Source organism: Cibotium barometz, chromosome 32 (genome assembly GCF_041138505.1).
Source record: "Cibotium barometz isolate CiBa-2024 chromosome 32, ASM4113850v1, whole genome shotgun sequence".
NCBI lineage: Eukaryota > Viridiplantae > Streptophyta > Polypodiopsida > Cyatheales > Cibotiaceae > Cibotium > Cibotium barometz.
The window spans coordinates 29,411,682-29,426,231 of record NC_141077.1 but is presented as its reverse complement, the minus strand read 5'-3'; the positions used below and the strand labels follow the sequence as shown (position 1 = coordinate 29,426,231).

The window sequence follows — 14,550 nt, the reverse complement described above, 5'->3', positions numbered from 1 at the left end:
TCACAGACGGATTGAGCAGATTGATGCAGCTATCCCCCATGAGTTGCTCACTGGCACATTTCATGATGAGTATCACCCAAGATGGCTGGGTGCTTTGTGTACCCCTGCAGGTATTAGCAATACCAAACCAGGACCAGCAGGGAGACTGCATATTCTACACTATCCTAGCTGGATGGAGATTGATGAGATGTGACACCGAGGAGGTTTTGGCATCGGCTTTGGCACTCTTACAGGAGGAGCCAAATATCCCTTTTTTTCTGGTTATTGCTACACGGTGGTCTCCTTGTTAGCTATCTTTGGTGCGGATCCAGCTTGCCCTAGATGCTCGATAGCCTCCGAGACTGTACAACCTTGTCTTTGGGGTTGCTAAGTTTCCGAGAAGATATGGAGCTCCATAGCTCAATGTTTAGGCACACTGAGGAGAGGTACTTTATACATCACTTGGGGCTCTATCGCCTGGCTCACTAAGTCTGGACCACAGGTTTTCTTTGAGGATGAGGACCATGACTCCGCCATCATGATCGAGGGATGGTCCAGAGCTGCACACTTCAGGATATTCCTTAGTCACATGTCACACCGTCACTGCGGAGACTTGATACCAGCATCACTGCCTGGCAGAAACAGAGGGCTGGATAGACCGAGGCGACCTAGATTTATGACACTCAGTGCATTTGTACCATTTGGGGAGATATTATTCATACCCTTATGGCCACTTGGGCCCATATACAGGGACCTTCCAGATCAGCGCAAGCAAAGCACATTTTCTTCATGAGGGAGTGGGATCATGGGAGCTTCTTCTCTTTGACTCCCGCTGTCACAAACCCCTATATTCTAGGGACATGCGGATGCGTGTCAGGCCTAGAAACATGCGGATGCATGTATGTATTATACCTGGGCATGTGTATGGATCATATGAGTGGATGCATATGAGTCCAAGGACATGGCAGGACATTTGTGGACTTTCGGGCGGTGCCCGGGCGGTGCCCGTGTGGATTCCGGCCATGCACACATGGTGTGTTATGATGGCAGGCGGAATATTTTCAAGTACAAGAATGATGATAGGTGGTTCTCCAAGTTTACATGTGCACAATGCATAAATGATGCATGCCATAACTTTATTTTACTTTGTGTGACATTGTCTTGCTGCCTGGACAATGCTTGTTATTTTGGCTTGTGAAGCCCGAGGGACCGGGGACGCCCGGGTACCTTGTGGACACGTGTGTGCACTCTTGTTTGGGCCTAAAACTGTGGGCTTATGGGTTTTGCAGGTGGTAAGTGCGTCCACACTCAATTTACAGCTTATTTCATTTACTACTAAAGTTTATTGGTTTGCAGGTCCACACTCATTAATAAGCCGGACAACTTATAATGCGTTCGCATTTAGTTGGACCAAAATTAATGAAGTCCGGACAGCTTATGGCCATTTCCCATTTGGTTGGACCTAAACTTATACAAACAGGACAAATGGAGCACTATGGGCTGGACACCTACCTGGACACCTTATGGGGACACTTGTCAGCCAGTATGTGTACCCACCAAGCTCCTTAGGTGGCACTGAAAATTGGGCTGTTTTATTCATGATTCAACACATTGGAGAGCTAGTTGGAGCTTTTTGGCCACATATTCGCAAGGATATTGAAGCATATGTACGTGAATGTATGGTATGTCAAAAGGTCAAATTTGACCGACATAAAGCACCTGGATTGCTTCAACCTTTGCCTATACCAAATGAACCATGGGAAAGCATTGCTATGGATTTCATTATGGATTTGCCAAGGACGCCACAGGGAAATGATGCTATTTGGACCATCATTGATAGGTTTAGCAAGCAGGCACATTTCATTCCCGTGCGCAAGACAATAAAGCCAGATCATATGGCTAGGATGTTTTTGGCACAGATATTCAAACACCATGGCATGCCTAAATCTATTGTGGGGGATAGAGATCCTAGAACCACAAGCTAATTTTGGCGCGCATTGTTTGACAATATGGGTACAAAGCTGAACTTCTCATCAGCTTACCATCCACAGACAGATGGGCAAAGTGAAATAGCAAATTCAGCCGTCCTCGACTTGCTGAAATCCTATGTATCCGACCGCAAATCGGATTGGGAGAAGTATTTACCACTTGTGGAGTTTGCCTACAACAACACGGTACATACTTCTACGGGCAAGGCGCCCTTTGAGATTATCTATGGCAAGGTGGTACTACCACCCATCCTTCGTACAAAGGATGAGATTCTTGCAGCAGATGAGTATGTCAGAGACTTGGATACTGCATTTGCACAGGTACGGACAGCCATAGAGAGGTCTCAAACCAAGAATAAAAAGGCAGCTGATAAGCATAGAAGGGATGTACAATTCAAACAAGGTGATTGGGTCTTGCTGAAATTTGAAAAGGCACGCCTTCGGAAGAGGCCAGGAAAAGAGGGAAAGTATCCTAAACTTTCCAACAGGTACTATGGACCTTTTCAGATCTTGGAGAAGATCAATGATGTTGCATTTCGGCTTGTACTCCCAGATCATTGGAACATGCATAATGCTTTTCATGTGAGCCTATTGAGGCCTTATGTGGGACCGACACTGTTTGAGCCGGTTTTGGAAGACCCACCCGAGGTGGATGAGCTGGAAGAGATTCTTCAACCTGAACAGATTGTTTTTCACAAGGAACGAAAGCTTGCGGGAGGCAAACTTGTTCGTAGGTACCTTGTGAAGTTCAAGAATTATTCAGCTTTGGATGCGAAATGGATGGATGAGGCCTACTTCGAGGATTACCCAGATCTTTTGAAGGCCTATCTGGAGGCTTTTCAGTTGCGGTCAACTGATTAGAAGCCGGGGGGATGTCACAAACCCCTATATTCTAGGGACATGCGGATGCGTGTCAGGCCTAGAAACATGCGGATGCATGTATGTATTATACCTGGGCATGTGTATGGATCATATGAGTGGATGCATATGAGTCCAAGGACATGGCAGGACATTTGTGGACTTTCGGGCGGTGCCCGTGTGGATTCCGGCCATGCACACATGGTGTGTTATGATGGCAGGCGGAATATTTTCAAGTACAAGAATGATGATAGGTGGTTCTCCAAGTTTACATGTGCACAATGCATAAATGATGCATGCCATAACTTTATTTTACTTTGTGTGACATTGTCTTGTTGCCTGGACAATGCTTGTTATTTTGGCTTGTGAAGCCCGAGGGACCGGGGACGCCGGGTACCTTGTGGACACGTGTGTGCACTCCTGTTTGGGCCTAAAACTATGGGCTTATGGGTTTTGCAGGTGGTAAGTGCGTCCACACTCAATTTATAGCTTATTTCATTTACTACTAAAGTTTATTGGTTTGCAGGTCCACACTCATTAATAAGTGGCCGGACAACTTATAATGCGTTCGCATTTGGTTGGACCAAAACTAATGAAGTCCGGACAGCTTATGGCCATTTCCCATTTGGTTGGACCTAAACTTATACAAACAGGACAAATGGAGCACTATGGGCTGGACACCTACCTGGACACCTTATGGGGACACTTGTCAGCCAGTATGTGTAGGTGGCACTGGAAAAAGGCGCCTCCCTCAAGAGGCCTTTTGGGCTGTTTTATTCATGATTCAACACATTGGAGAGCTGGTTGGAGCTTTGGGCGTTGCTACAGGGCTGGTTGCTTGCTTCCCGGACTCACACAAGCTTGGACAACGATCCCCACACTCTTCTAAAGGGCTGGTTGGTAAATTTCAGACCTGTAATTTCTGGTTATTGCGAGTTTTGGGCTGGTTACAGGTGTCCAAAGTCAACTTGGATAGTACAGGACAGCTCTAGGGACCTCCACAGGGCTGTAGGACCCTTTACAGGTGGATTTCTCACGATAGAAAATCGCTGTTTTGGACTGGTTATTGCACAAAACAGGCCGGACAGCAATGGAATATGTGAGCATGGATGTGTCTCAAGGATTCCTGGTATAACAGGTGCTTAGGGCAAGCATTGGGGACATTTGCTCACGGACAAAACATGTTTTTGGATCAGTTTCTCGCGTGGAAACAGGGCCTAAAGATCCATTTACATCTTGTGCAGGGCGGAGTACCTGTGAGGATTGTGATACTCTTGTGCAGGGCGGATGTACCTGTGAAGAGGCTTGTGCAGGGCGGATGTACCTGTGTGTAGGGCGGATGTACCTACAGATTCTCTTGTTTGAAATGTATTCATTCATGATGTATTTGGAAGAATCAGGTGCAGGCTGGTGGTGAATTCCCAGGCACCCGTAATCTTGTACTTTGCAGACTCTTTTGGTAATATAACCTAAAGGGGGGGGTCAGCCTATCATCGGCCCCTTTATGTGGTGTACTGTCATTTTCAGCTTTGTGGTTGTAATGCTCAAGTGTTAAGTGCTCAGAATCTTGTTCACATTTATACGATTCCAATACACGCGTCCGCCTCCCGTTACACCCGCTAGACTCTCTTGACGTCACTGGCTGTGATTACCTTACACTCTGTGATGAGGATTTCCAGCTTCTAGACGTAATTTTGTATTGATTCTTTCATACTTAATAGAAGTCTCTTTCTTGCCAAAAAGAAAGAAAATTGCTTATTGGCATGCTCCCTTATTTCATAACTTGTCCCAGCAATATTTGGTATTGGCAAAGCCATAGCTTGGTGCCGACACTAAAATGTGCAATGGACTAGACGTTGGCCAAGAAGGGAGTGATTTTAATGGAGTGTACAGGTTAATTGAACTTGTGGACTGTCATGACATTCTCTACGCATTGGGCACTTCTCTTTGCCATGCATGTAGGGTGGTTCGAGTTTTACTTGTGCATGTGGGTGAGTGTGTCTATGCACATGCATGTGCATGTGTTTGTGGTTTACTTGTTGATGGTTTTGGTGATTCTTTGGATTCATTAATCTTAATCTTTGCCTTTGTCCTTAACCTTTGCAGACTTGCCAGAAAGTAGGCTTGACTGGAGTTGATCTATTCTCTCCACCTGATGTTGTCGAAGAGAAAGATACTCGCAGGGTCTGTTTGTGTATAAGAGCTCTTTCCAAAAAAGCCCGAGCCCAACATCTGGGAGTAAGTAGTGAAATGTATTGATGTGTCTCACAAACTTGGTTCTATGCTTTTGTTATTTGTTAATGCTATATACTACTATGCTGCTGAATTTGACTTTTTCCTGCCTGGAACAGGTACCTAACTTTGACTATGTCACTCACAGTGTAGCCATGCCTACAGATCTTGTAGGTGGTCTAAGGGAATTCCTTACCACACATGCCAACTCTGCAAACAATAGCCTTTTGGGTGCAGAGGATACTGAAAGCAAAGAGACCCCAGGAAAGGTATTCAGTCATGATCGACTTATCTAATCCGTTCCCAAAGAAAATCTCTACTTGGCTTGCTTTGTGTCATTCTTGTGCTGTCTCAACTTTTACAACCTTAAGAGTTGTGCCAACAGGTCGGTTCAAGTCCATTGCTGCACAAAAGACAGGCTGATAATGAGGATCCTATTGGGCCATCTAGCCTCTCGTCAATAGAGCTTCCCAAAGAGATGGAGTCTACATCATTGAGCCTCATTATGGATGCTGGTAGTAAAATGAATGGAGAAACCTTTAGGACTGCAAAAAGCACTAATGGATTGTCATCATCTTCTTCTGAAGAAGGTTCAAAGAGTATTAATGACTCAAAAAGTCCTTATACAATAGAGGAAGATACAGCCTTTTTGAGAGGATCCAGACACAAGGTTAACAGGGCTCTTTTTGAAGATGATAGAGACACAAAACAGGATTCCAGTCTTGAGAAGAGCCATTCAGACTCTCTTCAGTCTCAGCAAGTTATCTCCTCTGTTACAAGCTCAAACGGTGAATTCCCAGGCAATATCTTGTGCACCACGGATCCCTTGATAGACGCATTGAAAGGCCACTCCAATGACATGGGGCATGGCAACAACTTCAAACAGGTAAGTGACAATGATGTTAGGTTTTTCCCCTCATGAAGTGAAGCTTCAAATACTATACAGATTGGCTATTGAATAGCAAAGTTGATGAATCTAGTCTACCAGCTAAGAAAGTTTAATGGTGGGTTTCAACAGTCAGCTGGTGAAAAGCTATCTGGTGAGGGAAAGCAAGGAAAGACAAGGAGGAGGAGGACATGGGCACCCATTGTAACGGTCACAATGGCTTTGTTAGGGGCTTTTTTCATCATTCGAACCAGGTATCTATCTATTTGAATCAAGTCTTGTACTTTCTTCCTTCTACAACTCCACAAGTAATGTCTTCTTTTAAAGCCGGTCTACCATGAGTACGTATCTTCTTTTGCATGGGAGGGGATACATTCTTTTGCAATTTGTGGACAGCTTGAAGGCATAACCAAGGTTCTGCTAGCTTCTCTTGTCAAATGTAGAAGTTCCATAGGTTGTGAGGTAGGCTCCTCCTAAGCAGGGTGGCATCATTGGCAAGTTTCATGCATCTGCTTTGTTCAAGCCAATGACCTGCCTGCCATATCTGCCAAAACATTGTTAAAGGGTTGCAATTGTGCTGAAGGCTTCACCAATGTTAACAATTCTTGCTATCTGCCCAGAGGCAGCTTGGTCTTTCCACCTGAAGGCATTACAACTTGTGCTACAACACCAATAGGGGCTGTGGGGATTTGAACTCGGGACCTCTCCCAGAGTCACAAGCCCTCACCGACTGCTAGGCCATGCAGCTATTGGCTACGAAGGGTGTCTTGGCAAAGGATCCTCCACCACTGGAGTACACTCTTAGTTAACCTATTGATCCATACATGCAAAGGAGGGCAAGCTTGTGGTTTGTAGTTCTACACTAGATGATGTCCCTGTTGGAGGATTTTCTTAACCATTGCTACAGAGTTTCCACCTCAAATGGGGGGGAAAGTTTTTGGACTCCTCTACACTCAAAGTTGCTACTTGGAATTGTAATGGATCTCTACGCCTTGATGTAGGGGCTTTTGAGGATAGTTTCACTGGGAGGGACATCATCTTCTACTGTGAGACGCATCAGGCTCCTGGACAGTCCATGCCACATGTTAGTGGATACCGATGGGAGACAGCTTGTAGACAGGAGACTTGTTCAGAGCATAGAGGACGGGGCTCAGGAGGAGTGGCAGTATTGTTTAGAGAGGAGCTGCAGCCACTGATACATATAGTCCGCAGAGATGAGCAGGCTAGGTACATGTGGGTTAGACTGAGGGCAGAGACGGGCAGATATCTCTACATTGCTATATGCTATTTTGCTCCTAGTACATCAGTGTATGCATCACCTAGCGGGCAGTCTCCCTTTTCTATTTTGGATGATGACATTTGGAAGGGATGGTGACATCATTCTCCTAGGGGACTTCAATGCCAGGGCCGCCCAATAACTAGATAGTATTTTATGATACCTCAGAGGAGATGTTGAGGGAGCTTGATGTTAGGGATATGGGCCTATCTATACTCTCACAGGATGAGGAATATACAGTGTATGGGCGGTATTTGATAGACATGGGGACTGCACATGGATTGGCCATCCTGAATGGCCTACAAAGATTCCCGACAGCGGGCGGTTTCACTAGCTTTCCACATCGGCATGGTGCTAGTACAGTGGACTATGTTATGGCTCAGCCCAATCTCATTCCCTCTTTTCAGGATTTTATGGTAGGCACTAGGCCGGTTGGAGTAGCAGTGGATCATGCTATCTTGTCCTTCACTCTCACATTTCAGTTCAGCACCGCTCCATTGGGACAGGTCTCCACACACACTCATTAAGCTTTACGAGGGAGACTGACACCGTGTACACGGATGAGATATACAGACGCTTATGTGCCGAGAAGCCGGGACGGCCATTAGATGAGCTCACTCAGATATTGATAGAGACGCTTCATGCTGCAGCATCAGAGGCATATCCCCATAGTCAGCCTACACGGAGACGATCTGGGAACATGCCCCAGAACAGCTGGTATGATGAGGAGTGCAGAGAGATGAGGATCAGATTGCAGAGAGAGGTGCTCATGGGTGTTACCACTCACAGACAGTCACGGATTACCTTCCAACACCTAGTGCGACGGAAGAAGAGGGCTTATCTTACTCAGTTAGAGAGGGATTTGTATCAGTTATTTGTGAGTCAGGACTCAGGCGAGGCATGGAGACTATTCCATGAGCATTGACCATCACCAGCCATTACCTCCACAGAGATTTGGGGTGAGTATGCAGCATCCTTGTACACAGCACCAGAACAGCCGCCCCTGCCAAACCCATCGGAGCTATGCCCAGAGACATGTGCTTTCTTTACTGTTGAGATGGTAAGGAAAGCTATTGACAAGATGAGGATTGGGAGAGCATATGATCATGATGGTTTGGTAGCAGAGCACTTTATTCATGCCAGAGATATGCTTGCAGAGCTTATTGCTATGATGTTTAACCGAGCCATGTGTGAGGGTTTTCCTGAGACTTGGAATATGTCCACGATTGTGCCTATCTTCAAGTCAGGGGATCCCATGCTTCCTAGGAATTATCGTACCATCATGATTGGTCACACATTGGCTAGATTATATGCATCTATTCTTGAGCAGGAGTTGAGTAGATGGGCAGAGAGAGAGGGCATACATGCATCAGGGCAGGCAGGGTTCAGGAGAGGTTTCTCCACTCTTGACCATATCTTGACACTCAGAGCTGTTATTCAGGAGGGTAGATTATATGGCAGGAGGATTTATTGTTGCTTTGTGGATTTCCGCAAAGCTTTTGACACAGTACCGAGAGCCAGACTGATGAGCAGACTACACGAGATGGGAGTGCCCATAGAGTTGATTTGGGGAATCATGGCTTTATACAGGACAGTTGTGGGGCAGATACGTACTACTCAGGGTATATTTGAGATGGTTCACTCCACTATTGGGGTGAAACAGGGCTGCCCCCTTTCTCCCACCTTATTTGGGATGTATGTGGATGAGGTTTCAGACTATGTAGATCAGGAGGGTGACAGAGGAGCACAGCTAGCAGGGACATGGGTTCCGCTGTTATTGTATGCTGATGATATTGTGCCAATCTCAGATTCTCCTGAGGGGATGCAACGTCATTTGGATGCATTGCACACGTTTGCACAGGACAGTGGATTGTCTGTTAACCTTGTAAAACCAAGGTGATGGTGTTTAACACCACAGCACAGTGGGTTAGGAGGTCAGTACCCACCTTTACATATGGTCAGGAGACAGTGGAGTATACAGATGCATATACTTACCTTGGTGTGGTTTTTAGTGGCCCACTATTTTCCTTGAGAAGAGCAGCGGAGACCAGATTGACCAGAGCTTATGCAGCATTGGGGAGACTAGAGAGGATGAAGATGGCTTTCTATAGAGATCATCTTCTCCAGCTCACGGAGGATGGGTTTGTGATTAGACCCAGCTACATGGATACTCATCTTTCTCATGGGGTACGGTGTGCTATTGGTCAGATGCGCACATCCTCACACCAGCTAGAGATTGAGACTGCAGATTCAGAGGAGTACCAGCTGAGGCCAGGATTTGTCAGTTGTGCCAGATGGAGCCAGAGACAGAGTTACATTACATATGTCACTGTCCAGTATATTATGAGATACGAGGCCGTTTTCACTGCCTGTTCAGAGAGGGTTTCGGACCACTTTCAGAGTCATGAGATACCAGGATCAGAGATGCCTCGGTTTATACTTGCTGGAGCTGTGTAGACACAGAGAGGGTCTCTTGAGAGGGAGGGGATCAGAGAGGGAGAGACACCTATAGAGGCAGATAACAGACTTCTTTCGACCGGAGATTGAGCAGTCAGGCCAGCAGGCATTGCAACTAGCCCGAGAGTATAGCCGCACCAGAGGTACACTGATTGATCGGGCTATAGAGCTGGGGCGGTCCAAGCGCCCCCATCCCGGCACCGGCGGAGACTACAACAGAGGATCAGGACCATACTAGCACGGCGTGGGAGACGTCCAGTCAGAGTACTCACCATGGAGGACATTGAGGATATCCGCCGTCGACCGATGAGAGACATCTTTGGATAGTGATGTATATGATGCTTACCTTTGCTGCTGGAGTTTTCCTTCCCAGATGTTATCCATTAGGAGCTCCTAGTACCTTACTTTTCCTCATAGTTGTTGTTTCAGTTTCAGTTAGTTGTTTAGTTGTTTTAGCTTTTCTTACATAGACATTGTATCAGATCCACCAATTGTTGTAACCTTTTTGGTCTCATAGGTCATTTTGGCCTTTTGAGGACGTTAATATATCATTTCATTTCTCTCTCTCTCTCTCAGTCAGGGTGCTGACCACACAGGATATTGAGGAGATCCGCCAGTGTCCGATGCGGCACATATTATGAGATGGAGGTACCTCCATAGTGTACCTTCCAGTTCCAGTTTCATTTTTTAGGTGCCAGTAGTATCATCTTTATTTTTCATTTTCTGGGTTTTTTTATCCGGACATTGTATCAGATCCACCATGATGTAACTTTTGGTCTCATAGGTCATTATGGCCTTTTGAAGACGTTAATATAACATTTCATTTCATTTCATTTCTCTCTCCCAAAAAAAAAAAGGAACAAGAAAATGCCCAACTACAGGGGTGTGCTGTATTGTAAAGAAGGATATTGGTTTGCAACAAAAAAGGATAGAATATAAAAGAAGCAAATCACATGTGGTGTGTATTAAGCTATGGCCTCAAACATTACTTCTGGAATCTGGTCCAACTAGTTAGTCAAAGAGAAAGCGTTTGGTCTGCACTTGCTGAAAGTGTGACAAAGTGTTGTCTCTCTCTAGCCATGTTATCCTTTGGCTAAGCAGGCTGCTGGGCAGAAAAACACTACTCCCAATTAAGTGTAAACTCTCACTATCTCAGTGAACTTCATTTTCCCAAGGTTGACCTTCGAGTTCTTTTCTTTGCAAAAGACATGTAGTGCATCCGGGTGTTTTTGCAATCCCTCTGGTGAGAATGATAGGAATACAACAAAAAATGTGCTTATGTGAGTGGAAATTCTGTTTCTATCAACCCAAAGTCATCCAACTTCCGTACCTTGGTAACCTCCTAGCTCGACCAACTTCATGGCCTTTTCTCCCTTCTTCTTCAGCACTGTTAGTCACAGCCCTTTAATTTCCTACCAAGTTCTGTGAGCTTCTTACATAGGTCAACAAGCTACATTACATACTAGCACTTGTGAAAGCTTCTCAAGGGGAACCTTGATATATGTGTTGGGTATTAAAAAAGAAGCTTGTGGGCTATAGATCACTAAGGAGTATAATTTTGATAAGAGGAGCCAAACCCACAACTTGACATAGAAGGTTGATGGGTAGTTTGCTTGGCATGTTGAGAAAAGGTCCATAAGCCAGACGGTGTACAAATGGTGCTTAAACACGAAGTTGGAGACGTAGTAGGCGTTAATATAATCTCTCTCTCTCTCCCCCTCCCCCTCTCTCTCTCAACATGGCCCTCATGGGTTATCTTTCCAATCCAGCTCAGCTACAGCCTTCAGCTCCTCCATATGCCCAAATAAATGCTCGTCTCCAACTTCGTGTTTAAGCACCATCTGTACACCGTCTGGCTTGTAGGGTTTGAGCTGTTAGGGTTAGGGTTTGGAAGGCACTTCAATAGGAGGTGTGAGAGTTAGAGAGAGGAACACGACTACTCATATATTGATTGTAGTAAAATGAAGTACAATAGCCACATAAAAGATGTGACCTAATAGTGTGTTCACATGGTCCAGCCATAAATAGTGCCAGGTGGACCAAAACCACTTATAAACCTTTATAAGTGAAACTAAGCTAAAACTGGGGGAAAAAACCTCCACTAACTGAAGTAAAAAGTGCCCCAGTAACCTACTGGTGATCACTAGCACTCCCCTGGGTGCATACACAGCATAAAACCCAACAAACCCCCCTGGAGTGATATGTGATCACTGTACATCATCCACCAAAAGGAAACAAATTCAAAGCAGTGCGGAATGCTTCGAATTTCGGACGTGGTAATGCCTTGGTGAAGATGTCTGCCACATTCTGATCTGTAGGGCAGTAAATCAGAATATCACCTACCTGGAGTCTCTCCCGAACAAAGTGATAGTGAATCTCAATGTGTTTCCTGCGAGCATGAAACACAGGAAACCTGGCCACGGCAATGGCACTCTGACTATCAGTATAGATAGGTGTAGGCTCCTCTACTGAAATATCCATATCAGTCATAAGACGACGCAGCCATACGCACTCAACGGTAGTAGTGTAGGCTGCTCTGTACTCTGCCTCACAAGACGAAGTGGCCACTGTGGTCTGTTTCTTGCTTAGCCAAGAAATACATGAAGAGCCAAGAAAGCAACAATTTCCACTAGTGGAATGTCTGGTATCAAAATCACCAGCCCAATCTGAATCGCTGTAAGCATATAGCTGCATGTCACCCCCCTCAGGATAAAGCAATCCAAGAGACAAGGTACCCTGCAAATACCGAAATACACGCTTCACATCTTGCCAATGTGACAATCGTGGGCTATGCATGAATCTGCTCAACTGAGATACGGCATACTGAATATCTGGCCGTGTAGTACACAAGTAAATAAGGCACCCAACAGCCTGAGCATATGTAGTGGCATCAGATAAAATACTGTCATCTTGTAGTGACAGTTTCATCCCACGCTCCATAGGAGTGCTGATAGGCTTGCAATCCTGAAATTTAAACTTTTCCAGAAGTTTAGCACCATACCGAGATTGCAACAACCCAATGCCTCTGTTATCCTGCACAAACTGTATGCCCAAATAGTAGTGTACGAGCCCCAAATCAGACATGGCAAAATGTCTGTTGTGTTGCAGTATCTCTTTAAAAGCTGCAATTTTGTCATCATTTGATCCCATGAGCAAAAGATCATCTACATAAAGACTGATGACCAGCAGATCTTTCTCTTCTTTCTTTACATACAAAGTGGCTTCTGATGGACTGTTCACAAAGCCTTGAGTGAGCAGGAAAGCATCTATCTTTGCATACCAAGCTCGTGGAGCTTGTTTCAAACCATACAAGGCCTTTTTCAGCCTCCATACTTTCTCTTCATGACCATGTTCTGCAAAACCTATGGGCTGATATACATAAACTTCGTCCTCGAGGTCCCCATGTAGGAAAGCAGTCTTGATGTCCAACTGATGAACAACCCAACCACGATGTGCAGCCAATGCAATGACACTCCTAAGTGTCGACATACGGGATGTAGGAGCAAATGTCTCCTCATAATCAATGCCCTTCTTCTGTGCATAGCCCTTTGCAACTAGACGGGCTTTGTACCTGTCAGTGGATCCATCTGCATGTCTTTTCAACTTATAGACCCCCACTTAGTACCAATGGCTTTCTTGCCTTTGGGCAGATCAACCAAATCCCATGTTTGATTCTTTTTAATAGAATCAAGTTCATCTTGCATGGCTTTGTTCCAATGCTCATTGTCTCGTGCATCCACAAATGAATCAGGCTCATCATCATTCTGTAAACTGGCTGCCATAACCATATTTAAATCCATGATGTGTGCATGCTCATTGGTCCGTGTCTCCCTACGAGTACGGCCAGCAAGAGGAGTCTCTAGATGGCTGTCTTGTAATGTCCTCAAATACCATCTAGGTATATGTCTGACCTGTGGAGCCTGTTGCCCCATATTTGGCTCAACTTTTGGCTCAATCTCCTGCTGAATTTTCACTACCTTCATGATTAGCTGGCTGTCCTGCCCCCTCATGGGTTGGATCACCAACTGTGGAATGAAACTCCATAGGTAGTAGGCCTTCAAACACATCATTTTCAGCCTGATTTGCATCATAACTAGCCATGGATAATTCTGATTTTTCATAAAAAATCACATCCCGACTAGTGAATTTCTTCTTGGACAGTGGGTCATATAACCGGTAGCCCTTGCTCTCACGGCTATACCCAACAAAAATACATTTTGTGGCTTTATCATCCAACTTCCTCCTCAACTCTTTGGGTATGTGTGCATATGCAAGACACCCAAAAGTACGAAAATGTGATACCGAAGGCTTGCGGCCATGCCAAGCCTCAAAAGGAGTAATGGAAACCAATGCCTTTGTGGGACATCGATTCAAAATATGACAAGCACACATAACAGCTTCCACCCAAAAGATATGTGGTAGCTTCTTTGCCCTTAACATACATCTGGCCATCTCCATGAGTGACCGATTCTTCCTTTCTGCAACCCCATTTTGCTGTGGAGTATAAGGAGTAGTAAATTGATGCTTGATACCTCTACTCTCAAGAAAGGAATTCAACATGTGTGACACATATTCTCCCCCTCGGTCAGAACAGAGAGTCTTAACCTTGCATCCTGACTCTACTTTAGCAAGTGCTACAAAGGCCAAAAATGCATCATATACCTGTGATTTTTGTGTCAACGGATAGACCCAGCATATACGAGAGAAGTCATCAATAAATGTAGCAAAATAGAAGCAACCTCCTAATGACTTCGTCTGCATGGGACCACAAAGATCACTGTGTATAAGCTGCAACTTTGCAGTTGCTCGTAGAGCCTGATCACGTGGAAAGGAAAACCGATGCATTTTTCCCAAAATACATCCTTCACATATGT

General features: G+C 45.2%; 1 protein-coding gene across 2 annotated transcripts in view; it reads left to right on the top strand.

Moving 5' to 3' along the window:
- LOC147620061 (uncharacterized) overlaps positions 1-14,550 on the top strand; it is an 82,831-nt gene that overhangs the window by 32,162 nt on the left and 36,119 nt on the right. For both annotated transcript variants that reach the window (XM_086772215.1, XM_086772214.1), the window contains 4 exons: positions 4,932-5,063; positions 5,177-5,326; positions 5,443-5,943; positions 6,076-6,197. In XM_086772215.1, the coding sequence (XP_086628341.1) occupies positions 4,932-5,063; positions 5,177-5,326; positions 5,443-5,943; positions 6,076-6,197 (905 nt within the window). The remainder of the gene's footprint in view (positions 1-4,931; positions 5,064-5,176; positions 5,327-5,442; positions 5,944-6,075; positions 6,198-14,550) is intronic.